The sequence below is a fragment of the Thermobia domestica genome, chromosome 13 (genome assembly GCF_964235325.1).
Source record: "Thermobia domestica chromosome 13, izTheDome1.hap1.1, whole genome shotgun sequence".
In the NCBI taxonomy this organism is placed as follows: domain Eukaryota; kingdom Metazoa; phylum Arthropoda; class Insecta; order Zygentoma; family Lepismatidae; genus Thermobia; species Thermobia domestica.
The window spans coordinates 75,292,477-75,318,669 of NC_137466.1; the positions used below are offsets into that span (position 1 = coordinate 75,292,477).

At 35.9% G+C, this 26,193-nt stretch overlaps 1 protein-coding gene across 3 annotated transcripts; it reads left to right on the plus strand.

Moving 5' to 3' along the window:
* Positions 1 to 26,193, plus strand: Spec2 (CDC42 small effector protein Spec2). Of its 3 annotated transcripts, none has more exons than XM_081735938.1 (4): positions 1 to 338; positions 5,106 to 5,241; positions 13,531 to 13,761; positions 23,802 to 26,193. In XM_081735938.1, the coding sequence occupies exons 2-3, from the start codon at positions 5,164 to 5,166 to the stop codon at positions 13,729 to 13,731; spliced, it is 279 nt and encodes a 92-aa protein (XP_081592064.1). In that variant the 5' UTR covers positions 1 to 338; positions 5,106 to 5,163; the 3' UTR covers positions 13,732 to 13,761; positions 23,802 to 26,193. The 3 variants fall into 3 exon arrangements, with proteins under 3 accessions (XP_081592064.1, XP_081592063.1, XP_081592065.1); XM_081735937.1 differs by having other exon boundaries at positions 1 to 231; XM_081735939.1 differs by lacking the exon at positions 1 to 338 and adding an exon at positions 617 to 756.

Sequence of the window (26,193 nt, forward strand, 5' to 3'; positions counted from 1 at the left end):
CTGGAGTGTCCTAGAGGGCAGTGTCCGCGGTGGTCCAAGATTGACTGCAGGGTGTTAATTGGGTTTGGGAAGGGTATCGTAAAATTGGACAATTATTTGGAAGCCTCGAAAAGTGTACCGTCATTTGAAAAGACTGTGATAATTTACTCCTGATAATTGCAGTTGCAATGTATTAAGTCAAAATTGTGAGACTCACAGAGGATTTGTAGTTATCGCCTGACCTATCAGCAGGTAGTGTTGACATGTTCCTCAGTACACTGTAGTGTTTGAATAACCAGAAATAATTCCTGTTGCTTTAAGTATAACGAGGTGACAGTTTGAAGAATATAATTATTTTGGTAAGACAGTGAATATTTGGGTAGTAAACTGAATGAAAGTATTTTAGCCTGATAAGCTTGTCAAATGGACTTTGTATTTTACTTTATGATAATGTATTCCTATCGATCTGTAACAGTTACTTACACAAAAGTTCGTCTCAATGCCGTACAAGAATTATTGTTATTTGAAAGTACCTGTTCGCATTACTTTTAATTACGTATAGCTCTGCGAAAACACTGTAAAAAATATTTGTTCAGATTTCAGTGAATTTGAATTTTACATCTAAAGTTGACGGAACGTGAGGGCTGTTCTGTTGTTCAAGAATTTTCAATACGTTTATAGTTTAGCTATTCTTGCTGTTATACGTGCTGTTGGAAATTGAAATTAATAAATGTGTTGTTCAACAGAGGCAATAAATACTTTCTCATTTGTGTTCAGGTACAATACCACGGTCTTTTGTTAATATCTTTTTAAAAATGTAATATGCATGCTCTTTATTCTTGCAAATGTAGGCGGTAGTAAAAAAAAAAAAAAAAAAAGTTTGGATAGCCACTTTTTGCGGAACTAATTGCTTCTTGGGTGCAAGATTTGGTGTATGGCATTATTTATAATGGTTTTGATTCTGACATTATATTTTCAAAATATGCAGGCCAATTAGCATAATGTCTAAAACTACACTTATCGGTCTGATACGAAAATAAAGAACGTACCTGTACTTTATATCTGCTAGTGTAGTGCCCTTGTACTTTATCTATGACTATGTGTGTGTGTGGGGAGGAGGAATTTAACGCATATCGGATGTCCTGTGCACATGGATACTTCTTACTATTGCACTACGTAGAAAATTTATGATATTTCATGTAGAACTGGTAATAGAACACAGAAGAAACGCAGATCAGGGGGTTCTCATGTATACTATTACCTGAAATAATTGTATTTTTGGAAGAATATTGATGGAAATGAAAGTAGGAAGGATTTTGTCATAGCCGTGTTACATCCTGTTTCACATAATTTTATTTATTTTAGCCGGATATTTCCCCGAACTTACAAAAATGTGTGGAATGCGTTGGATGAATTTTCTTATTTATAATTAGTTTTGAGATTTGGCTCACACATGTACACGTACTTGAGCAATACAAATCCAGAGCAAAATCCTACTGCCTGGTACTGTATGATGGTCTTCAGAACTGTTTCAAACACTAGTCACATGATTGAGAATCATGTCAAAATATTTCTTGGGAGAATAATATTCCGTGCTATCCTATTTTTATGGGGGCATACTTATATTCATGAAATATGAACTTTTTGCAGGAAGTGCACTCTTACTGCCTTAGATAGTATTTCATAAGGGAGGAGTTACAGTAATGGGTGCAGATTCACTTTAGGGCTGAGTATAAAACAAACCAACTTGGGCTACGTGGCCACTAAAAGCGCGAATGGGGCGCTTAACAGACAAAGGGGCAGGAGCACAGCAGGAGGGTCAGTGATACCAAGGGGGTGCGTCCATAAGGAGTAGGCGCGTCAGCGATGGTGGGCAGGCGTGTAATTTACATATCACATCATAACAATTTTATCTTCCTAACTTACTAACTGAAAGTTCCGCCATATCGTAATGCTTTTCTCTAATAGTATCATCGCTGCCAGAACGTTACTTCAGGCAGCTCACTGGAACAAGTCGGACACTTTTTAGACCTCTTTCGAATACGTCGATCATTGAGAATTACGACTTACAACGCTACCTATTATTGCTACCATGTTTTAACGGTACAGTCTTGTGTGTTTACAAGTACAGAGTCTGTATTAGGTATTCTCTCGCCTTATTCATTTTACAGGAAAGATCCGTGTGTATTCGGATGTCTTTTAAGTTCCTCTTTCGCAATCCAAGTTCTTGTTCTGTAAATTTTAAAAACTGTGCCCTTCTTAAACTGGGATGTCATTTAGAATTCTTATAGGCTAAATAATTTAAGAACGCAAGAAACACCCATTTGTATTCATAACGCTCACATTAGTATTCCTTTAGCGGGCTTGGTGTTTAAATACTTGCTATTGCCGTGTGATAAGTGGCTGCTTATTTAGGGCACGTATATATAATAATTTGTGTCTATAACAGGGTGTCTGTCGGTCACGAAAGTCATGAAATCAGTAAACGGTCATGAAAGTCAAGAAATTTAGCTTTTAGGTCACGATTTTTTCCATCTGTACAAATATAAGTATAGACTGGAAAATTTTGTTTTATAAAATGTCAAAATTCACCACCAAAAATGTCTATGGTCAGCTTCAGACTCTATCAAATCGCAAGCAAAGTACGCTTCTATCGCATGCATGAAAATTCGGCTCAATTCGCAGCCAAATTTGCTATTAAAAATGTTACTAAATTTTATGGTTTGGGAAAGAAAAAGTCACGAAATTTCATTTTGGAATTTTAGTAGACACCCTGTATAAGCTAACTAGCGGGGAAATCTAGCCTGTAAATCTATTCTAGAATTCTGTTTTGTTTTCTCTGTAAGTTTTTTCTTCAAGAATGATAAGAATTCTAGAGGCCATGTTCTTTTAAGACTTTGCAAAAATTGTGGAGCGCAACGCAACACAGAACATGTAAAGAGCAATTATAATTGATATTTTTATTCTGCCTTTTGGCAGGTTTAGACTAATGAGTTGTTTTAAAGTTTGATCTGGTAATGTTTCTTCCACGTTCCTCGATTTTCAGCTTTCTCTCTCAACTTTTAATATTTCCTTCTGTTTTTCAATAATTGATATGACTAATTTAAATGCAAAATTTGTGTTGTGTTGTCTCCAACCATTACGGAATGGAGCCATAGGCATTTCGTAGGATTTTCGACAAATACAAGTATGTAAAATCACGATTATTTGTTGGCAGAAGTAGTCTGATTAGGCTTTGAAATATCGATCTCCAGGGAACATGGATGTGTTATAATGTAAGTTGTGTTCTTCGAGGATAAGTAGGACGGTGTTATGCATCAATTGACCTAGCGCCATTTTTCGATTTTCGAGATTTTTACATCAGTGTATAGGAGACATTTTAAATAATGTAATATATATATATATATATATATATATATATATATATATATATATATTTGGTCTAGGAATTAATTCGTGCGGTTGGTACGCACACATTGAAGCTGTAGTACAAACACAAAATACATAAATACCTTAAGAAAAATATTGTCCATCGCTAGCCACCACTTTCGCCCATCTGTCAGGCAATGTACGGATTCCGTGGCGAAAGAAGTCCTCATCCTTGGAAGCGATCCAGTCAGAGACCCATGTTTCGATATCTTCTGAAGAAGTAAACCGCTGTCCAATCAAATCGTTGTTCATGCAATCGAACAAGTAGTAGTCCGAAGGAGCAACGTCTGGTGAATACGGCGGGTGGGGTAAAACTTCCCATCCGACATTTTCTAAATAGGTTTTGACCGGTTTTGCGACATGTGGGCGAGCGTTATCATATTGAACAATAAGTTTATCATGTCTGTTCTCCCATTCTGGTCGTGTTCTGGCCAGAGCTTGCTTCAAACGCATTAATTGTCGTAGATAACGTTCTCCATTCATAGTTTCACCCGGTTGCAGCAGCTCATAGTACACCACACCTTTCATATCCCACCATATGCACAGTATAACCTTTGCACAGTGAATATCTCGTTTTGGTTGTGATGGACCTGGTTCACCTGGTTTCACCCAGGCCTTTTTTCGTTTAGGGTTCTCGTAATGGATCCACTTCTCATCACCCGTAATAATTCGATGCAGAAACCCCTTTCTGCTCTGTCGTTGAAGCAGCAATTCGCAAATGGTTTTTCGTCTTTCAACGTCTCTGTCTTTCAATTCATGTGGAACCCAATGTGACATCTTTTGAATCATTCCCATGGCTTTCAAGCGTTTGGAGACTGTTGTTTGATCAACGCCTAATGCTGCTGCAAGTTGTTCCTGCGTTTGACACGAATCCTGCTCGAGCAATGCTGTCAATTCTTCGTCTTGAAATTTTTTTGGCTGTTCAGCTCGCTCTTGGTCTGCCAAGCCGAAATCACCACTTCTAAACCGTGCAAACCACTTCTGATACGTTCGCTCAGCTAGAGCATGGTCACCATACACTTCCACCAAAATACGATGACTTTCAGTCGCACTTTTTTGCATGTTAAAGTAATGCAGCAGGACACCCCACAAAAACACTTTATCAGGCACAAATTGCGCCATGTTCACTTAACTACTAACTGGTGTTGTTGACGCTTTAATCCACTGCCCTATACTACGAACGATACGCGATGACAGGGGTTTGCAACACATGTGTGGATACACGGAACTGTGGGACGCTCCGTTCGTTGCGCCATCTCTTGTCCACCCGCACGAACAATATAATATAATATTTGAAACCCTACTATTTGCTTAAATGTTTAAGAAAAAGCTATTCGACCAAGCGCCAAGAACAGGATCGTAATAGTAACTTGTTTGTCTTTCCTTCAATATCTCAGAACGATGTTTCGGCGCTTGGTCAATTGATGCATAACACCGTCCAGTTGTGCCTTTACAACTACAAATGTTAGGTTATATTACGTGTTCGGTACCGGCTCGCGCGAGATAACAGTATTTTGGTGAGTAAAGTTCTGTACTGAAAACTGCAACAGAGATAGAGATGTGTGTCCATACATGCCCCAATTTGTTTGCTTATACCCTTCTGAGCTTTGTGCCCAAGAGGAGGTTTTTCATTTATTTTTCAGTTTTCTGCAGTCATTGTGTATTAAATGTTTTATGTAATTCATTCTTTATTTCAGAAGTACTATTATATAGGAGTGGCGTCTTGGAAGGCGATTGGAAACTGTGATAAACTCAATGTCTTACCAATCCAACATGACAGGAGATGTTTGGGTGCAGTGGTTTTCGTGTTGTGTGAACCAACCCACCCAGCAGGTACTTCTTAGTTTTACTCATGTGCACCCCTATCGCTTTCAATGTTTTTTTAGTTTTCTGTCACTATATACTGTTTTATTTTCTGTGTCTCATCTCAGTTTCGTACAGCCCTTTTTTGGCCCTCAGCTTTGAAAATAGATTGCAGCAGTCATAACGACACTATTAAATCATAATATGAGAGTGAATTACATTAGTCAACAAGTTTTAACTTTTTGCTGTAATATGAGAGAAAACACCTAATCTTAAAGGAACTTTTCGCTCTCAATTCGAATATGCATTCTGTTTTCCTCCATCACGTCCAGTTTTCCTCGCGACAGTCTGATTTTTGGGAAATTCCCTCAAAATGTCCCGTTTTCGCGTATTTCATAACCCTTGCTCTTGACCTCTTACGAATAATAATGAAAGACTTAAACCAAAGAAAATCGCGATTGATACTCAATAAACCCTCCAAGATTCAGAACAATCGCGTTATTTCTAGATATTTATATCCTATACTGTGTGTATTATTCATTGCACCCTACTTCAGATCTCTTGATTTGGGGAAAAACTGTTTAATTCATTACCACAAGCTCACATAATCATGACCGTTTACAATATTCAACAGTATACTCTATGTAGAATTAGAAGTTTACCTAAACTTTCGGAATGAATGAAAATGAAATTCAATGTATATTTGTTAATACGTACGGTCTATATCCCAATATATATACATACAATCTTCCGACTTCTTTCCGTTGTCTTCCTTAAATTATCAAATATTTCTATCGAAGTGAATTACGTTCCTGGGTGATGCAACGTCAAATATGCTTCTTTGGTAGATCCTAATGAGATACTACTGCCACCACTTCGTATAGTTAGAACTTATGAAGAACTTTGTCAAAGCCATGGTCACAACTGGCATTTGCGACATAAGTTTCCTAACCTGAGTAATGCTACGATTTCAAGAGTTTGTGTTGGTCCCCAGATTAGGAAACCCATGCTTGATGATAGCTTAGAAGGCAAGGTAAACAGTGCCGAGGTAGCATCCTGGATAGTATTTAAATGTGTTGTGCGCAGATTTCTGGGCAATAACAAAGCGGAGAATAACAGTAAAATCGTAGAGGATATGCTACAGAAATATAAAGAATTGGGTTGTAGGATGTCTTTAATCATCTACTTTTTACGCACTCATTTTAGGTTCTTTCCTGCTAATCTAGGTGCTGTCAGCGACAAACAGGGGAAAAGATTCCACCAAGACCTATTAGCAATGGAGAAAACAGACCAGGGACGATGGAATCCTTCAATGATGTGGGATTGTTAGAGAATGCAATACTTCTTAGAAAAGAAGGAAGTAGTGTACATTTGTGTAACTCAATAGAAGTTTAGTGCATTTTGGTAGTTTTAATGGTTTTGTCATGAGATTTTTGTATATTTGTATTACTATTTATTGTAAATTGCATTGTATTCTATTTTGTCTGTGCTTGTGGTAATGGAACACATATATTTTTCCCCCACCAAATCAAGAGATCTGAAAGCATAGACATATAAATATCTCTGTAGAAATAATAATGCGATTGTTCTGAAACTTGGAAGGTTTGAGTATCAATCAAGGTTTCTTTGATTTAATTCTTGTGTTATTATTCCTAAGGGGACAAGAGCTAAGGTTATGATATACGCGAAAAAGGAACATTTTTGAGGAGAATTTCCCAAAAGTTCCTCTGTCGCGATAAGGGAAAACTGAGTGCATGTTCGAGTTCAGCGAACACAGTTCCTTCAAGATCAACTGCTTTCTCTTATGTTACAGTTAACTAGTGTTATCAGAAGATAGTTGAACACAATAATTTAGGAATTTACGTAGGTAATCGTACTGCTGTAGAGTAGAACTAATTTAATTTGTGCTTGTTACCTTAACTGAAAATTAGTATTGTTTTACCATAGCAATTATGTTTGTCGGTGTAATTCATAGTTTCAAAGCCAGACTTCACATATTATTAGACTTTTAAACTATATTATGCGTAAGTGTTGGAAGTCTTGTCGAACGACTATGTCCACTTGTCTGTCGACAAATATCAGTCCAATAACGGTAAGAGAGATGATGAAGTGACTTTTTGCAACGATCTAGTGTCTCAAGAATACGTTCCATCTCAGTTAACCTCCAATTCAAACCGGAAGTGGTTGAAATTAGCCATTTGTTTTCAACATTTTTCGCCGTAGAACTGAAACGATAATAGATCGATACACTCTTTTTGCAGTCGATTCAGCATCTAAGGAAACATAGTCACCATCCACAACACTGCCAGAATCAGAAGTTAAAATTTACTACCGTATTTATCCGTGTATGCTGCGCACCTTTTCTGTACAAAAACAAAGTCAAAAAACGGTGCGCGGCATACGAGGAAATGTAGAATTGACTGAGCCACCAAGCATTTAAAATCACGGGTAGTTTTTATTAACCTAATACTGGAATATTGTAATTTTACAAGAGTAGGAAAGTTTTAATGTAAAATGACAAGTTACAGCTCATCTTACATCTACATGATCGGCCGATCACAAAAATACCGTACATGTACTACCATCTGTTGGCCAAGTCTTCCACCATGCACCAGTTTCCAATAAGGATCAATGGATGGCTATTGCAGCTGATGACAATTGACTAGCTTCCAGCGTAGGCGCTCGGGCATCCTTTTGTAAATTCATGGCACTAGTAGTATTTGAAGCCTAGTCGGATTTGTTATCCTGTGAAGCAGGTACTATTAACATTCAAGTACCCCGTGTTACGTTGGTGAGTACCGATACACCATACATGAAAGTCTGTGATTTGTGTGCTGTTGTTAAGAACATAAACATGTGTGCCGCGAGGAAGATAAGATCATTTACAGCGGGAGAAAAACTGATAATAGAAGCTGAAGCTGATGGGAATCGTGCCGTTGGTAGAAAATATGGCGTATCTGAATCGTGCATTCGGGATTGGAGAAAGATAAAGACAAGCTTAAAAACTGTTCGCTTGATCGTATGGCTTTTCGAGGTGAAAAGGCAAAGTACCCCGCACTAGAATAGCAGTTGCGTAACTTTATAATGAGCAAAAGACAATTTGGGTACACAGTGTCAACAGAAATGTGCCAATTGAAAGCCATTGAAATTTCCAGGGAAATGAGCATAAATCCAAGAGACTTCAAAGCCAGCAGAGAATGGATACAAAGTTTTTTCAAAAGACGTGGTCTCTCACTCAGACGGAAAACAACAATCGCTCAGCGTTTGCCAGAGATATACGAGGAAAAAATGATCCAGTTCCAGCGCCACGTTATCAGACTTCGGAATGAAAATTCCTATTCATTAGAGCAAATCGGCAATGCGGACCAAACACGTGTGTTATTTGATATGCCACTCGATGTTACTGTGGAGAATAAGGGACAAAGAACAGTCTCCATTGTAACAAGCGGTAACGAGAAGCAGCGTTGTACTGTTAAGCTTTGTATATTAGCTGATGGCAAGAAACTCCCACCCTTTGTTGTGTTCAAAAGAAAAACAGTGCAAAAAGGAATGGATTTTCCCAGCGGGATTATTGTAAGAGCACAGGAAAAAGGTTGGATGGATAACGAGTTGGTAGTAGACTGGCTGCAGTGTATTTGGGAGAGACGTCGTAGTGCTCTCCATCGTTTGCCTTCTATGTGGTTCTCCATAGTTTTCGTGGACACTTAACTGATGTGATTAAGGAACGTCTTCAGAAAGGGAACACAGATTTGGTTGTTATTCTCGGTGGATGTACATCTCTACTGCAACCTTTGGATGTATGCATCAACCGGCCTTTCAAGAACCACTTGCGGCGACTGCAGTACTCGAAACTACGCCAACTGGCCGAATTAAGAAAACTGCACTTCGCCTTTTGTGCGAATGGATTATTCAAGCATGGAATTCAATTCTAGAGGATCTTGTCGTCTGCAGGTTTAAAAAATCTGTGTATAACGATTTTAATGATTAAAAGTGGGATGAAAAATACATTGTACCGTTGTTTTTTGAGAAAATTGATGGGCGCGGCATACACACATAAATATGGTATTACTTTCTGTTTGTTCTGATTTTCATAAAGATAACAGTGCAATAAGAGGTTTTTTTGCAATCGATTCAGAGTTCAAAGATTAGATTTCATATCCTAGGCTGTAACCAATATATTAATTTAGTATATTCAGGGTTACACTTTAGCCCACAGTTCGAATATAAATATAATCTAGTCTACTACATTTTTCTGAAATTCACTTGAACACACCATCTTGATATTACCTTTTTATTATAACTTGTAATGAATTAAACATTTACACCTTTTAAATAACATACATATTAATTCTACAAAATGGATCTTCTGTTATATCTTATGTTTCTCGTTTCTATGACGATCAATAACACACATCGTCAGATTACCATGTTAACAAAATAATAATAATATCAGAAAATAATTAATCTTTGCTTCTTTTCATATTTTCTTCTTCTAACTAGCTTGTGCATATTTCAATAGCACATATTGCCCGTAAATAAAAGAAATGATATTTAAGATTACATGTAAAATATACAATATCGTTATAAGGCTGATCCTCTATTCGTGGCCCCGTGTAGCGTGGTCTCGAATGCTTTCGTTTTTGATGCTAGTGGTCCTGGGTTCGTTTCCCGGTGTGGGGCCGCGGTGGCTCACTGGTAGAGCGTTCACCTCTGGTGCTTGGGGTCCCGGGTTCGATCCCAGCCCCGGCAAGTGAACTTTGTGGTAGACAAACACCGTGTGCGTGGGTTTTCTCGGGTTTCTCCCGTTTCCTTCCACTTTCTTCATTCCACCATTTCATTCATTCATCATCACCGTCCCCTTTGGCCTAACCGGCATAACGTGGGACGTAACACTCAAAGATTTCATTTCATTTCATTTCGTTTCCCGGTGGGGACAGTCGGTCGAAGAAGTATAAGGTAAATTCTAGGATGGTAGCTAACATGCAGGTCCCAGACCGCTTCCTTCCTTTTTTTTCCTCAGGTAGTGTGATCGCCGAAGGACGTCATCCCTCTTGAGAGGCAGGCTAACATGGCCATAGATGCCGAAACCCCAGAAATTTAATTCCTAACCGTTAGCGGTTTTAACGGTGATCGCTATTAAACTGTGGCATGTATTGGATGAGTTTTCTTACTTATAATTAGTTTTGAGATTCGACTCATATACGCGCACTTTAACAATGTAATTCCAGAGCAAAATCCTAATGGGTGGTACTGTTTGATGGTCTTCAGAATTGTTTCAAATACTAGTCACATGATTGAGAATGCTAAAGATTTCGTGGGAGAATAATATTCCGTGCTATCCCATTTCATGGGGCATAATTATATTAATGAAATATGAACTTCTCTTAGCACTCTTACTGCTTTAGATAGTACTTAATAGGGGAAGGGTTATATTAATGGGTTCAGGTTCCCTTTAGCGGCTGAGTATAAAACACAATCCAACTTGAGCTAAGTAGTCACTAAAAAGCGCGAATGGTTTCCAGTTTTAACGGTTATCGCAATAAAGCAAAAATGTTAATAATAGATTGCGACAAGCGGGTTTCAGCGTCTCAAAGTAACATAACATTTCATCCGCAACACACTACTAAAACGGAAGTGGTTCGAATTTACTAGTACTTTCGGTTTCAATACTTATTTCCATACAGCAAAAACGGTAAGGGATATCCGAAAATTGCTTTTGACAGATTCAGCGCTCCAAAAATGAGTTGTCTTTTATATATGTGGAAACCGGAAGCTGTGAAAGTCGAATAAGAAATAGCGACAACCAGATTTTTTTTTTTAAATACATGAATTCAGTACCAAGAATGCTTCCATTCTTTTCATTGCAACCGAAAGTGATAGACATCGATTACCTCTTCCGGTTTTTGAAAAACCGTTACGGAGTTGAAAAGTGTTTCACAAACGTTGGGTGTACTGAAAATACATTTTGCTTATAACGATAATTGTGAAATATCTCAATTTTAGAATGTACTATCTGAAAGAAGGTAGCAAATATAAAATATGTTTAATATTGTAACTTTAATACTTGTCCACTTTAAAAATAATAATAATAATAATAATAATAATGAATAGTGCTAGCTACAATTTCCTAAAACATACTTTACATTTGCCACCATATTTAAAACAAAATGTTGTACAGTTCGTTGAACATTTGAACATTTCTCAAATACTGGCATAACTGGAAAATATTTTTAGAACACGAAAGCATTTGTATAATGCTTTTTTTCAGCATGGTCTTTCAAGAGGAACCTTTTCCAGTTTTTGACTATCATAACTTGGAATTGTAGAGTGATCCTACATTTTAATTTTACTGACAATTTTATTCGGGTTTGAATTTTTCAGAAGAAAAATATTTCATTAGTATTAGAAGTACATAAATGAGTCACACCAAAGAAGAGGCCAAAATGTGTTATAATTTGTTACAAGATGTTTTGGTCTTTTAAATAGTGTAGTGGACAAACACAGTGTGCGTGGGTTTTCTCGGGGTTCTCCAGTTTCCTCCCACTTTCTTCATTCCACCATTTCATTCATTACTCATCATCACAGTCTCCTTTCGCCTAACCGGCATAACCGTAGGACGTAAAACTCAAAGATTTCATTTTTTTCTTTTAAATAGTGTTACATTGGATGCTAATTGTTTTTTACCGTCAGTGTCCTTAACTGCTCGACCGATTACAATGATATACATTGAACTCTCAGAATAATTATAGGCTATTACCATGAACTCACGGAACTGTAGCAGAGTATGAAACAAACTGACTCTCGCATAGAGTATTTTACTACTGTTGTGACTGTTCTTTTGAAAACTGGGTACGCGAATTCTAGGATATAAATACGTGAAATCTTGTACATAGAGTTTGTTTTCAGAATCCGAATGTCATTCACTTTCGTGAATTCAGTATGATTGTATTGGCTGTATAGGAACGTGATAACATGTCTTTTAAGTACTCAGTAGACTATTATTACATTGAGTTGCACGAATTAAACATTCCACTCCGAAGGGATAGAAAAAGGAAACAAGGTTACTATAAACGGCCATCTGCACAAACGAAGTTCCAATTACGATTCGTTTTGCAAACGAAGTTCAAAATTAAATTTTTTAACTTGAACATAGTTCAAGTTACTTTGCACCATTGAAAATCTAATTTTACAACCTTTGGCTCACTACTGCAGACTAACCAAAATCAACGAAGTTAAACACTAAAAATGTGCATCCAAGGTTAACCCTAGTTCATCTGTCAGTTGATCCAGACTAAATTGAAATGGTGTTCGATAATTGACAGTTGAAGTTTACGGCCTTAAGTCTCCAAGGTTAATTTTTCAATCTTGCGTTCCATTGGTATGCCTTGTAGGCTAAAGGAAATGGTGATGAAGAAAATGGAAGGAAACTGAAGAACCCCGAGAAAACTCTCACATACGGTGTTTGTCCATCATGAAGTTCAGTTGGCGAGAGCTGGGATCGAATCAAGATCCCCACGGACCAAAGGGAGCATTCTTCCACTGATTCACCCAGGGCCTCTCATCTAAAGTTCTCGGAAAACTTTATAACCGGGCTACGAACATTCTCTGTTGTGACTTTTAGTCATTCCTTCCCTAAGGAGTGAGTAGTTAAAATATTGATGCTAGGTTCCTCTGGACCGTTGACAGACACGAAATTGAATATATAGAAGTTTTTGATATACATGATACAAATATATTACTTCCATGAGTTTTGGAGATATATTGAATAAAATAAGGTAGACGCAAGGCAGATTTTTTCGTGTTAGTCAGTCGCTGGATTTAGGTGAGGAAACTTCGGAAAGTTCAATGAATTCGATCTTGTGTGAGTGAATTTGTTCCATTCAGGGTTTGTATAGGTTTTAGATGTTTGAACTGAAGCTTTTTTAAGGGCGGGGGGGGGGGGGGATGCGATGGCTCAGTAGTAGAACGGTTCAAGTGGCTCGTGGTTCTCCGCCCACACAAGCTTATAGCGGTTTTTTTTTTCTTTCTTTTCTTCGGGATTATCCCGTTTCGTCCCATATTCGCATTCCATTTATTATTTCATTATAATTCACTTTCGTTAATCATCGCTTCTTTAACCTACACGGCTTAACCAGGGGCCGTGAAGTAAAAAAAAAACAGGGCGGGCAAAGAACGGCACTTCAGTAAATATTTCAGTGAAATGGAATAACTGATCTTTGACAAATATATATTTGAACGATTTTATTGTGTGCAGTTGACTTGCAATTTAAACTCCAAATCAATCAATCAACATTTATGTATGTGCTCATTATGTTGCAGAAGAGAAGACGACGTATTGATAGATCGATGATCGGCGAACCTACCAATTTCCAGCATACAGGACATATTGGTTCAGGTGATATTCATCTTGGTAATTCTCATCTTCATGCCATTCAGAACCAGATGCAGTCAAAAGGAGGTTATGATACGGCGATACAAGTCAAAGTACCTGTAATATCAGTAGGAAATATACAGAAATAGCTACTCAGTGGAAAAATAAGTCATTAACTGGTGAGTTTGATTGAATAGTGTATGTTTATAGATGTTACGGTAGGTACAATAAGGAGGACCGTAGATATTAGGTTCTTGAAGTAACTTAATCCATTTTATTTGAATCGGTCATTTGAGAAACACCTCATATCCAAAAAAGTAAACTTTCGGGAAATGTAGAAAAACTCAGTTTTTCCATAATTTAACATCATATATTTTTTGAATTTTTTTATGTTTCTACAGGGGTTTGGTAAGCTAATTTTGCCAAAATAAAATTTTATTATTTTTATTTTGATATTTAAAAAATTATAAACGTTGGAGATGTGTTGTTTCTCAAATGACTGACTAAACGATATGTTATCCGGCATGAAATAAAAGGTAAAACAATTCAAATTATTAATAAAAATCAGTATTTTATTTTTCAAATAATATATACACATTTTCCAAACATTGTTTCTTAAAACAGTTCAATGTCATCCATATCGATAGTTGGCCAGTCATAAATTTTTGAATAAAATTCACCAACAATGTCTGCAGGTATATAGGCTTCGACTTTCTTGAGGTCATTTATTTTATCGATATTGATAGGTACACATTTTTGCGGGTAGGCACCGATTTTTGGAAGCTCTGGTAAACCAGTTCCCGGCTTTTTCAAGTCAAAATTTGTTCATTGAGTCCACCAATAAAGTTTTTTACTTAACTTGGCCTACATGTTTATTAGAGTAATGAAACTCCATACAAGTTGAAATGTTGAATTTTGTTTTCCCTTGGGATGTTCCTTGCTTGAGTCTCCATAGATATTACATTTATATATATAATATATATATATATATATATTATATATATATATATATATATATAAAATTGACCACACCATGATTTAAAATCCTTTACTTTTTCACTCTTCTGCTTTTCCAGGAACTTGTCCTGAAAAGCAGCAGAGTGCAATATAAGTTCAGCATACTGTTTTACTGTGTGAATCCTGTCGGTTGTTTTAATTTTTCGTTTGATTACACTAAAGTCGCGGTCACACGGAAGGTACGAATGACCTCGAATAGGAAAATAGTGATGAATACTGTCTAATCGGACAGTTTCTGTAAGGGCAAGAGAAAACCGCACAACCACGGTGTTTTTGTTTTTTCCAGGTGCACCATCGGAAAAAACATGATGCCTAACATCAGCATCAAGAACTTCATTGATATAATCAACTAAAAATGAACAAATTTCATTCGGCCCCTTCTTAGCTAAGCCCTCATGATATACATAAAACTTGGCTTTATTGGTTGCAACATCATGAATATTAAAAACATTCACTGTCAATTGCCGTAAGTAAAATATTTCTTGAACTGGTATTTGAGGAAGTTGAAGGCTTTGCATAAAGTCCATGCAGCTCCCACCTACTTTTTCATCCGTTAAACACTTTTGTCTAATATTTTCAATGGCTTTGAAAAACTTGTTTGATCTCCTTTTATGCACAAGGAGTTCTGCAACATACTCTTTTAGCTACATCACTTCAAGATGGACTTTTTATTTTGACAGACAGTTCCTCACATTTACAAGAATCAATCTGAGGCCTCCCAGAAGTTAGGTCAAAATGCTCATGAAATATTTTCAAATAAATCTTGTAATCAACACTCAAGTCTGGAAATTTTTGCTTTGAAAAGTTGCCATATAATTCTTACATTAAGGTTAGCGTTCAAGCAGGGTGGATTGATTTAAATCAGTCTGATTTAAATCACGATATAAATCAAGATTTAAATCACTTGATTTTTTTTAATAAAAATCGCTGATTTAAATCGAATTCCGAAATAAATTAATTTAAAGTGATAATAAGTAAAATCCCACTTCTGTTCTATTATTTCGATTATGGAGGCTAATAATCATAATACAATGAGACTCAAATGTACAGTATAGTATGAAAACAAGTGTCATGCAAAGGATGATTAGGGAAAATCCCGTTTTGAACAGGTAACGGAGCAATCCTATTTTCTTCTTTACGTAACATTCGGTTTGGGTTTTAAAATCGTTAACTATTCCAACGGGGAAATCACCATCGACATTTAAGATGAAATTTTTTTGTGCGTGTCTGTTTGTTCCCAGATAATAGGGCGTATTTAGAGGGGTCCTATCCCCTCTCCATTTTTTTTTTTTTTTTTTGTTTGTTTGTTAATTTTATAGCTTTAGGCGAAATTTGTGTATTTCATGCGGCAAGCTAGTTCTGAGTTTTTAAAAATAGGCCCCTGCCAAATATCAGTAACTTTTGTGATAAAAGGTGTCATTTTGATAAACGTTGCTGTACTTTTTCCTTAATGCTTAACCTTTTAAGTTATATCACCTATTTTTAGGTGATAGGGTAGAATCTTCATTATTCGATTAAAAAAGTACCAATAAGGCTTTTTACTTCGTTTTCTTCAAGACTGGAGGCATTTTAGAACACGTTACATATGCTTTCACGCCTTTCTGCGTTGAGGCATAGTATGTGATGACGTCATAAACTTAAAAAGATATTTTTTGTTATGCATATTATATTTTGGCGGCTTACATTTTGCATTCAGAAAACTGAAATTTTGCACACGCGTTCAGTTAATAATTTTCAGATGTTTTCACATCTCTGCGTGGAAACAGCGGGATTCAGAGGGGCAAAAATGTTTTTTAAAAAAGGATATTTTTAACAAAAAATTAGCTTTTTTCGTGATTTGTCCGTCCCAGATGGAGACATAGAATGGTACCGTTTGAAAGGCTGTTCTATTCTGAAGAAAATGATGTATGTACTATACTCCTAGGATAAATAGGGATGTCTCAGGAAACTGTTACCTGAGATTCTGTTTTATACGGCAATCTGGGGTATTTGGGGAATACTATTTTTCGCGGGCTTACTTTTGCACCTACAAGATTTAAATTTTCCACATTTACTCAGTGCACTCCTCAGTATTTTTCAGATTTGTTTCAAGTCTCTGCCTTAAAACAGGGGGAGGGGTCCACAGAGGTAAGAATTAAAAAAAAAAAAAAAAATTAACAGAAAATTCCTTTTTCCGTGATTTACCCGCCCCAAGATACACGATGGAGACATTTGAAGGGTACCGTTTGAAAATGTGTTTCATTCTGAAGAGAATAATGTACAAATCATGATCCTAGGATAAATAAGGATGTCTGAGGAAATTTTTATATTACATTCGGGTCATCTGGAGCATTGTGGGGATGTTCTTAGCTCATTGTTAAATAGTTTCCTTACCCTTACTACTCAAGATAGAAGCTTGAAATTTTGTACGCACATTTAGTACACCCCTTAGTATTTCCCAGTTGATTTTGAGATCTGTGCGTTAACACAGGGGAATCCAGAGGGGATCAAAAATTTAAAAAAAAAGTTTAAAAGATGCCGATTACTCTCAAAATTTTCCGCTTCAGGAACATGATAGGGAAATGTGAATGTTACCGTTTCAAAAGCTGTTCTATTCTAAAGAGAGTGATGTATGTACCATGATCCTAGGATGAATAAGGATGATGCTGTAGCTGCTTGACTGAAAGTCTATAATTTACCTTTGAAAAGAGCTATAATTTAAAAGGGTTAAGAAACATTCTTTGGGATTGATATAGGTTAACGATTGGGGATAATTCAAAATTCAACCCCAATACTTTCACTTAAATGGCATAATTAGCATTTAATACTAATTCCTAATGCTTTTTCTTCAGTTCGCGACTTGTATTATACGAGAAGAAAGATTTGATTTAAATCAAAAAAATCGATTTAAATAAAAAAAATCAACGAAAATGATTTTTTTTAAAAAAATCATGATTTTTTTCCACCCTGCGTTCAAGTATTTGTAAGACCTGCTGGTGTAATGGACTTCTTTCTGGAGAAAAGAGGCTATGTGGTCGTCAATAGCTTTTATGATATGACGTGGTTTAGCGTTCCCTGGAACATTTGTCATTTGAGAAACAACACATTTCCAGGAGATGAGGTGTTTCTCAAATGAATGGATATTTTCTAATGCGCCATCACCATGATTACTAAGCGGAGGTGAGTTGTTCTATGCGTATTGGATTTGTCTAGCCTTCACCAACAATTTAATATGTCTATCTCAATTTTGGCCAAAAATGGACATGAGGTGTTTCTCAAATGACTGATTCATTTGTGTTTTTATGGTTTATATTGTACCTAGTTCCTGTACACAATTCTTAACAATTATTTATTTAAATTATTTTCTTTAAATTCTTAGTGTTTATTTACTTGAAGAAAGCTATTAAATAATAATTAATATTTAAAAAGCTAGCGTGAACCTGTCGAATTTATTGTATCTTCATGTGTTTTTCTACACTGTGTCATTCGCTTTTCTCGTGGCCTTTTTTAAAAGGTTAAGTAATCACATTCGTCACATCAAGATCTAATCACTTCGTAAAAACATCTTGCTGTTTCGGTGCAAGGGTTCTAGGATTAAAAATTGACGTCTTGATGTACTTGCTTTTGTAGGCAAATTCTTTCATAGGTTTCTTGATTAGATATAACGAGTCTTCTGTAGACACGAACTGTATATGACGTTACGCTAACTGAACACTGTATATAATCTTGGTATAAGTTTTGCGACCGGTGCATTCCGTACCAGCCATTTCAGCCTGTGTGTAGAAATATACGATCCATCTTCAACCCAACGCCGTCATCAGCTGATGCTTTATTAGTTTGCTCATCTATAATCGATGCCTCGATTTTTTTTTTCTTTCTTTCTTCGAAAGCTAGAGAGCACTACCGACGATGCCAGGCACAACCCAATGCTGTCAGGCCTTATGGAATTCGTGGTTGGGAAGTCTTGGATGATCTTGCAGCCGAAGTTCCTCCTTTGTCCGTTGGGTTTTTACCCACACTCCCGTGGGAAGATAGCTATGTTTAGTTATTTGGCACAGTATAAGGAGTCAAACACAAATTTCAACAAGAGTTCCCCTGTCTCGTACACAGTTTTCAAAATTTTGTCTTTTTCACTGACTGTTCCAGACACGCTGATTCTGTCGGAGATGCCTTTTTACAACTACACGTACACAGTTTTAATGAATTACACGCATTTTCATCAGTGTTCATTTTCGAGCTTGTTGCAGTTTTACGTATTTTACGCTATGTCTGCACTCATATACGCAGAACCGTAACCTGTTGTGACTGTGCTTTGAGCAGCCTCCTTGATGTGCAATGTAAATATCCTTTCGTCCGACAAATCCTCTTATATATAGTCGAGACGTTCTATTGGTCCCTAACCGGCTTCCTTTGTACTCAAGCAGAAAATTTACCCTAACCGCCCTCATAAATAACACTCCAAATAAGCCATAAATGGCACGTGTTCGTTGTCGAAGTAATAAGTTGTTGCCATCGCTAAACTTTTATTACCGATGGATACATTATATAATAATAATAATAATAATAATAATAATAATAATAATAATAATAATAATAAAACACAACAATCATTAAAGGAATTCAGTATAATAGTATGGACAGAGGCGGTCAAGGACGGATTTCTGGGAGTGGCAAAGAAAGATTGTATTTTTTTTCTCATCGGGCTTTTGTGGCACTGCCTTGCGATGGGCAGGTGGAAGGACAGGGGCGAACCACTTAACATGTTTGGTTCGTACACGCGTTATCGCTACGGAAGTTACATAATATTAACAATATGCTATATTTAAGAGTAATATAAGCACATATCATGAAACTAATGATTGATTTCTTTTTTCTCTTCATTGCAACATATCCAAATTGAATTCAAATTAAATGAAATATTTGTTTAACGTCCCACAATTATGCCCTTCAAGCTAAAGGAGACGGAAGGAGGAGGATGCAATGAAAACAAAAGTAACGAAAAAACTAGATAAATCTGTCTTTCTGCGAAGACTACTAAAGAATCAGTAAGCAAAAGTGTGAAAATTGCAACATCGCTTTCTTTTTCAGCAGGTCAACTGGCAGGCCACCCTCAACTGGAAGGACATGTTCAGTTATCCCTCCCATGTAACAAAGAAACACGCGGTTTCCTTCAATAGTGTTCCGCTTCCTTTGTAGCGGCCTGGGAACGATTTGAACGATTTTACTATACATCTTTAGCACAAAGATATGAGGTACAACTCTGCAGTGTTCCGAGCCATATTGGCATAGCTGGTAATGAAGAGGCAGACCATGCAGCCAAATTCCAATAAAAATTGAAAACATGTGCTAAACCAAGCTCCTTCACATGGTGTACACGTGACATTGCTTCTTATTATACATAATTGCGTATTACACAAAAACTGAAAATTATCAGTTTATTAGATTTATTAATTTATAATAAACCACTGCCGATGCACAATATATACGGTTATTCGCATTAAATTTACCTCAAGGTTTGTCAGGTAGATAATTTTAGCTTCTGGATATTTCGAAAACCAAATCGGTTTTAGCTTTCCATTAGACAAAGCTTCTACTTAATAATGAATTGGCTATTTCTTATATATTTTAGCTGCGTACATCTTGTGGAATAAACGTAATGAAAGAAAGAAAAAAAAAAATATGACTGAGTTTATCACAAATCGAGAGTCACTTGATAATATAATAGTTAGTAGTAGTTATTCTCTCCCGAGACTTTCAGCTTGTTTTACGCTAAAAATTAAAATCGTACATTTAACTTTGTAATGCTCAAATCTAGATGTGTTTACGGCCATTGTCCTACTTCGACTGCAAATTGCCAGCACACTATCTCCATCTGTTCGCGTCAAGTAGGAGGTGGGTGCCAGCGCAGCTGGCGACAATTGAGCCTGACCATGAACTTTTAGGAACGTGACGAACAGACAGAAATTATTTTGCATTATATATAGGATATACTGACAACGCTTTGTCTCATTCTAAGTGGTTATGTGCAACTCCTCATGATTTTGTGATCATCAGATTTTCGTAAACAAACCAAAAAATAAATTCACTATGTTTATTCGACAAGAAGTTGTACGTTGCCAAAAATGTGTAAGCAATTATCAGTAAAAGATCAAGTAGAAGCCTCGTTTGTTGCAAAAAGAGGTTCCATTTTGTATTTCGGAACATTCAGAAACTACAATTCTCCTGCTGTACCTTAAGGAATATGGAGGCAAGTAAGTTTCATTTAAATAGGTATTCCTTACATTCATAAAGTAATTATGTGTATAGTATTGTTTAAGAAAAATGACCACGAACTCTTTAAGGCTTGTTATGCAGGCTGTAGATGAATCACCTTCGGCTAGTTGAGAACTGTATTTTAAGCTAAAGTGTTAATACTTCCCTCGTACGGTTGCAGACGTACCCATTTAAAGAGAGATGGGTTGTTAGCGTCTTGGTGCTAAAAATGGACATCAAACTCGAATTGAATAACCACTTTTCACATCTGTGATAAGTAAAAGCTACCTTAATGTGGGGAAGAACATTTTGTTACAGCTGAAAATTTGTGCTCTGACCACGAAAATCTCAATTATATTTCATACCTATTTGAGATTTGAAAATTAATGCATAGCGATAGGGAGTTGTTGGTGTGGTTTTGAATTCGGTTACACGTAAGATTTTTAAAAATTTGGAAATAATAATTAAAACAATAGCGATATTAAGTGTTTGATAAAACATATGTGCCCTATATTCACGCGTTAGTTGTAGCACATTATTGTTCATTTGATTTTTCTATGCGACTAAAAATCAATCACTAGAGCCTTTCTATTTCAAGTGTGCTCTCGGAAAATATGTGGAACATACTTGGGCCCTATCCCCGCCACCCTCTTACGGAGGAAAACTTTACTTTGCTTTGGGGACAGAAGTGAATGGCCTCGGCTGTGCTGCCAATGTGTCACTCAGTCGTTTGGTCTTGGCGAGTGAAGATCATAGAGTGGCCAACAAGACAGTGCACAGCGAAGTCCGTGAAAACTCAATATGGCAACCCTGTCCGCATCCAACTATTGAAGGACGTCGGCCACAGCTACTTGCCCTTCCTCTTTCGAGGGAGATACGAGAAAACAATCTACTGCAGCACCATCTAGGGCACACTTGAAATAGAAAGGGTCTAGAGCAGTGCATCTTAACTTGGCATTAAGGCAGACCTTGACGTACTTTGTGTGCATGTGAAATATTTTCCTATATATACCTTTAATTACCAACTGACCGACCATTAAAATTAGGATTTAGTCAAATTTTCGCAGTAAAATTTCTAATTATCTGTAACGAGAATTAGGAAAAACACATGAAACAAGCCTCTTAAACATTAAGTAAATGCAGTCTGTACTTACAATAAGAGTTTGCTAAAGTCAATGAAGCATAATTTTTTGTCCACAATCGGAAAACTCATTACTAGACAATGGTTACAATAACTATTCAATAGCATGTCGTACGTTACACCACTGTTACATACTATTAGATTAGACAAACTATTGAGAGAGAATTTAACCAAATAAAAGTTATTTGCGGACACACTGCAAAATAGCGGTATATACGTTGTAAAATATTCCTTTGATGGGATATACATTAATAATAATAAAAGAAATCAGAAGATATAGTATCTGTCTTTTGTAAACTTCTAAATTATTCCTTATATGACATTGCTGACGTTAGCGCTTAACAAAAGACTAATAACTTGGAATGATATGTTAAAGCAACTTATAGTAGTATGTAACACCTTTGAAACAACAGCTATTGGTGAATTTAGATTTATTAAAAAATTGTACAAATTCCAAACTTTTCACGAGATAAGAGACAACAAAAATTTTAGAAATGATCCAGAGACTGGATCAAAAGATCTTGGCCAATAATTAGTTTTTGGATCAGGGGGCTACAAAATTTTTGAACGGCCCCTAGATCGAGTTTTCGTATTTTTTACGGAATAAGCACATCATACTGAGTTAAGTGATATTTTGGGTTTGGCTACACTTTATGTAGTTCTCCAGATATAAGGCCTACAAGAAAATTTTTGATTCAAATATATTGGATCTTTTGATCCAAAAATGCTGACTGATTTTGTAAATTAAAATAGGTTTGATTTGTAATATTCACTCTTTACTTGAGTTATGGAAGGAAGGTAGAAAACCCTGATGCTATTTTCTTACCGTGTAGTTTTTTCTTACGTGTACGTTATCATTTTGGTATCCTTACTAATCACTCATTTGAAGAGCTGCTCAAGGTACAGTGAGATTTAAAATTTATTTTGAAACGGTGTGTATCGATATTTCAGCTTATGATTTTAAGTTCTAGCCAGGGTTGTTAGCGGATCAGAGGTGAAAATGGATTATACTGGAGTTGGGTTCCCGAATCTGTCCGTATTTTGCCGAGAAAAACTATTTCAGTTACTGAAACTTAAGGAGATTTTCTGATATACAATTTACGATTCTACACTAAAGCAAATTTTCTGAAAAAAAGTGTTTCTGATCTCCGAATCGAAATTGAAATTGGTTTCTAAGAAAATCGATTGAGGGTTCTGGAACTGATATTAAAGTTCAAGCAAAATCACAAAGAAAAGAGAAATAAGTTTTGATTCTTTAATTTCTTTTTTTTTTATTATTATTATTATTATTATTTTGCTTTGAGAATCGTTTTTTATTCATAAATACAAACCTGCATTGAACCTTGATACTGGCAACATTGATCGAACTTGGGTACCTACCTTTGATGCATACTTTGGATCTGGCAGTAGTGGCCCAACATAGACACCGCGTTCTTTTTTATTCAATTCATTCTCTTTTTCACTCTGTTCTGTTCATCTCAAGATCTTTTTTGTACGTTACTTTTATATAGTGGTATGTATTCCTGGTTTTACTCCTTTTATCTCCTTTCCGTTTTAATCCTTTTTACCTTGCCACTGAGGAAGTAACCAGCTGAGAGTTCCGAAACGTCAAAATCTTTAAATTTTTTCAAGGGAGGGTTCATTGGTAAGTAGCCAATTTTTTGTTAATGTCGAAATATAGTTTGCTTCTTTTCCGTGAAGCGCGCCGAATTTTTTAGGTTCTGGGACCCAACCCCAAAACATTTCTGATTCCGTTACTATTAACAACTCTAGTTCCAGTGCCAAATTACTAGTAAATTTGAAGTTTATTTATTTACTTTTAAATTTCAGGTTCAATATCACCATCACAGACTGCACAAGAAACGGACTTTCTCTTCTCTTTACCTCATCATGGTACAGTTTCTTCGTGTATATGAGTGTTCAGGATGAATTAGTACTTTTATAATATATATACTAGTATGAGTGCTATTCTGCATGAAGGATGAACGTTTAGATGTCTTTTATAGAGGCCGGATACCTGTAGTTGACATGTTGAGAGACTAACATGAAATTGTACCATTGCTTTTTATATGTAATGTAGTCAAGCACGTAAATGCAAAAATGAATAACACTTGAGCTTTCACGTCCAATCTCAGAGATTGAGTCACTTTTAGTCCATTGAAATAATTTAGGTGCCTTGAAGAAACCTCAGAATGCAGAATTGGTGCCAAATGGTATTCACCTTTTTCTGTACTTCGTAGTCTTTAATAACAGTATGCAAAGGTCGTTCGTTCGAATATGTGTAATGTAGATCAGGTAGGGGGTGGAATACCTGAAATTTGTTAGAGTAATTGTTCTACACACTTCGCTCATCTCCCGCCTTTCTTCTCAAGCATCACGATTTTCATAAGAAAACGTGACATAAAGATGCAAACATCACAAATCCTTCGATATTCACCACCCACTCGTTCATCCGATGTCATAATCGATGTTTTATGAATGTTTTATTTCAAGTTCTGTAGGGGTGGCCAAAGTGTATTGTAATATATATAGTATAAGCATAATTCAACGTCTCTCATCCGATAAAAGTTATCCAAATAGGCAATAATTTCTTTGAGACAACTTGATTCATAATTTATTGTATGGATTGATTGTATTTCAAGTATGAGGGTAATTTTCCTCGTGCAGGGATTAAAAAGAAATGATTATTAATTCTTATCCCAAAAATAAAATTCTTACATGTCCATAAATGTGTGAATGAGAAAATGAATATACTTTTAAATGAGATTGCTTGTATAGAAATTTCTTATATAAAATGAATGACATTTATTCTACTTAAGCTATACTTACAACAAAAGAAAAGTTCAGTCTTCCGTCCTGGTTTTCTGATTACTAATAAGACTGCGTATGATTGTAACTGATTGTTAAAAAGAAAAGTAATTTACTGAATGATCAGCAGCGCTACCAGAACTTGTGTATTTGTATTGAGTAACAGTCAGAAGGGAACTATGAATATAGGTTCCGTATGAATCACTTTTGCTGAATCTTAATTCAGTTTTGTATACGTTTACGTGATAGCTAGGGAAGACAATTCCAGAGTTCTTTTGTGGGATTTATTTGATAAGCTGAACTACAAATATTCGCATAAAAAATCTTGCAGACGCAAGATAAGGTGTTAGCTACTTAATCAGGAAATAATCTTCACCTCTAATTTCAGTACTGAGAAAAGTTGATATTCATGACAACAAACATTGAAATAAATATTTTTTGTGTATGTGCGTGTAAATACATATTGCTTATGTTCACGTAAATGTATTTTATGTATATATCTTTTTAGTTTTGGACAAATTTGCAATATTGTTAGTTGTTGACGGTCAATCATGTTCCTCGAATTGCTCTTTCGTTTACTACAACCTAAAATCTATATAATATAGTAGTTATGTTTGTAAACCTTCTCATGTATTTTATTAACGACATTACGAACAAATTAATGTGTGTGGTTCAAAATAAAAATTGTTTTTAAGGTTTTTGCTATAAATTAATGTGTGTTTATATAAGAGAATAATGAACGTTTTAGATTTTATTTTTCTGTGCTTTTATTTTGTATATCATGTTTAAAAAATTTTAATTTTACAGTACAATGACCGTACATTTAAATTCCCAGTCTTCCTATCAATGCAGGATCACTTGTTATTTCACTCACCTGTGAGCTCTTTGTAATTTTGCAATAACCTAAGATAAAAGATTGCTATAACAACTTTTGTGCATTCCATGTTGAAGAAGGTAGAAAATGGGTGCTTGTGTGTAGGATAGGAGTTTGTACTGTGTGAGAGATTTGTTAAGTTGTAATGCATTTTTCTCGTGAAGTAGAGATACTTACTTGTAAGAATGTGATGGTAAGTTGGAAACAGTTTGGTTGTATAATATATGGCTTTTTATAAATAATAATCGTTGTATATTTTGTATACTGTGGTTTTACGAGGCTTTTAGTTAACATTTTGTATGTCGGTGTTCTTTGAGGTGACTTGTGCAGTAATTGCCATAGCTTTCACACAAATTGCAACCATAACTGAAAGAATGTGTATCATACATGTAATAATATTTATGACTTTATAATATTTATAGTTACGATTCATATCATTATTTAAGGTGCACAAAGACTCATTACTGTAGCACAAGTGAGTTGGCCATTGTAAATTTTCTTATAGCATGTACATAAAAATAAAGCTTTTACATAAATTGA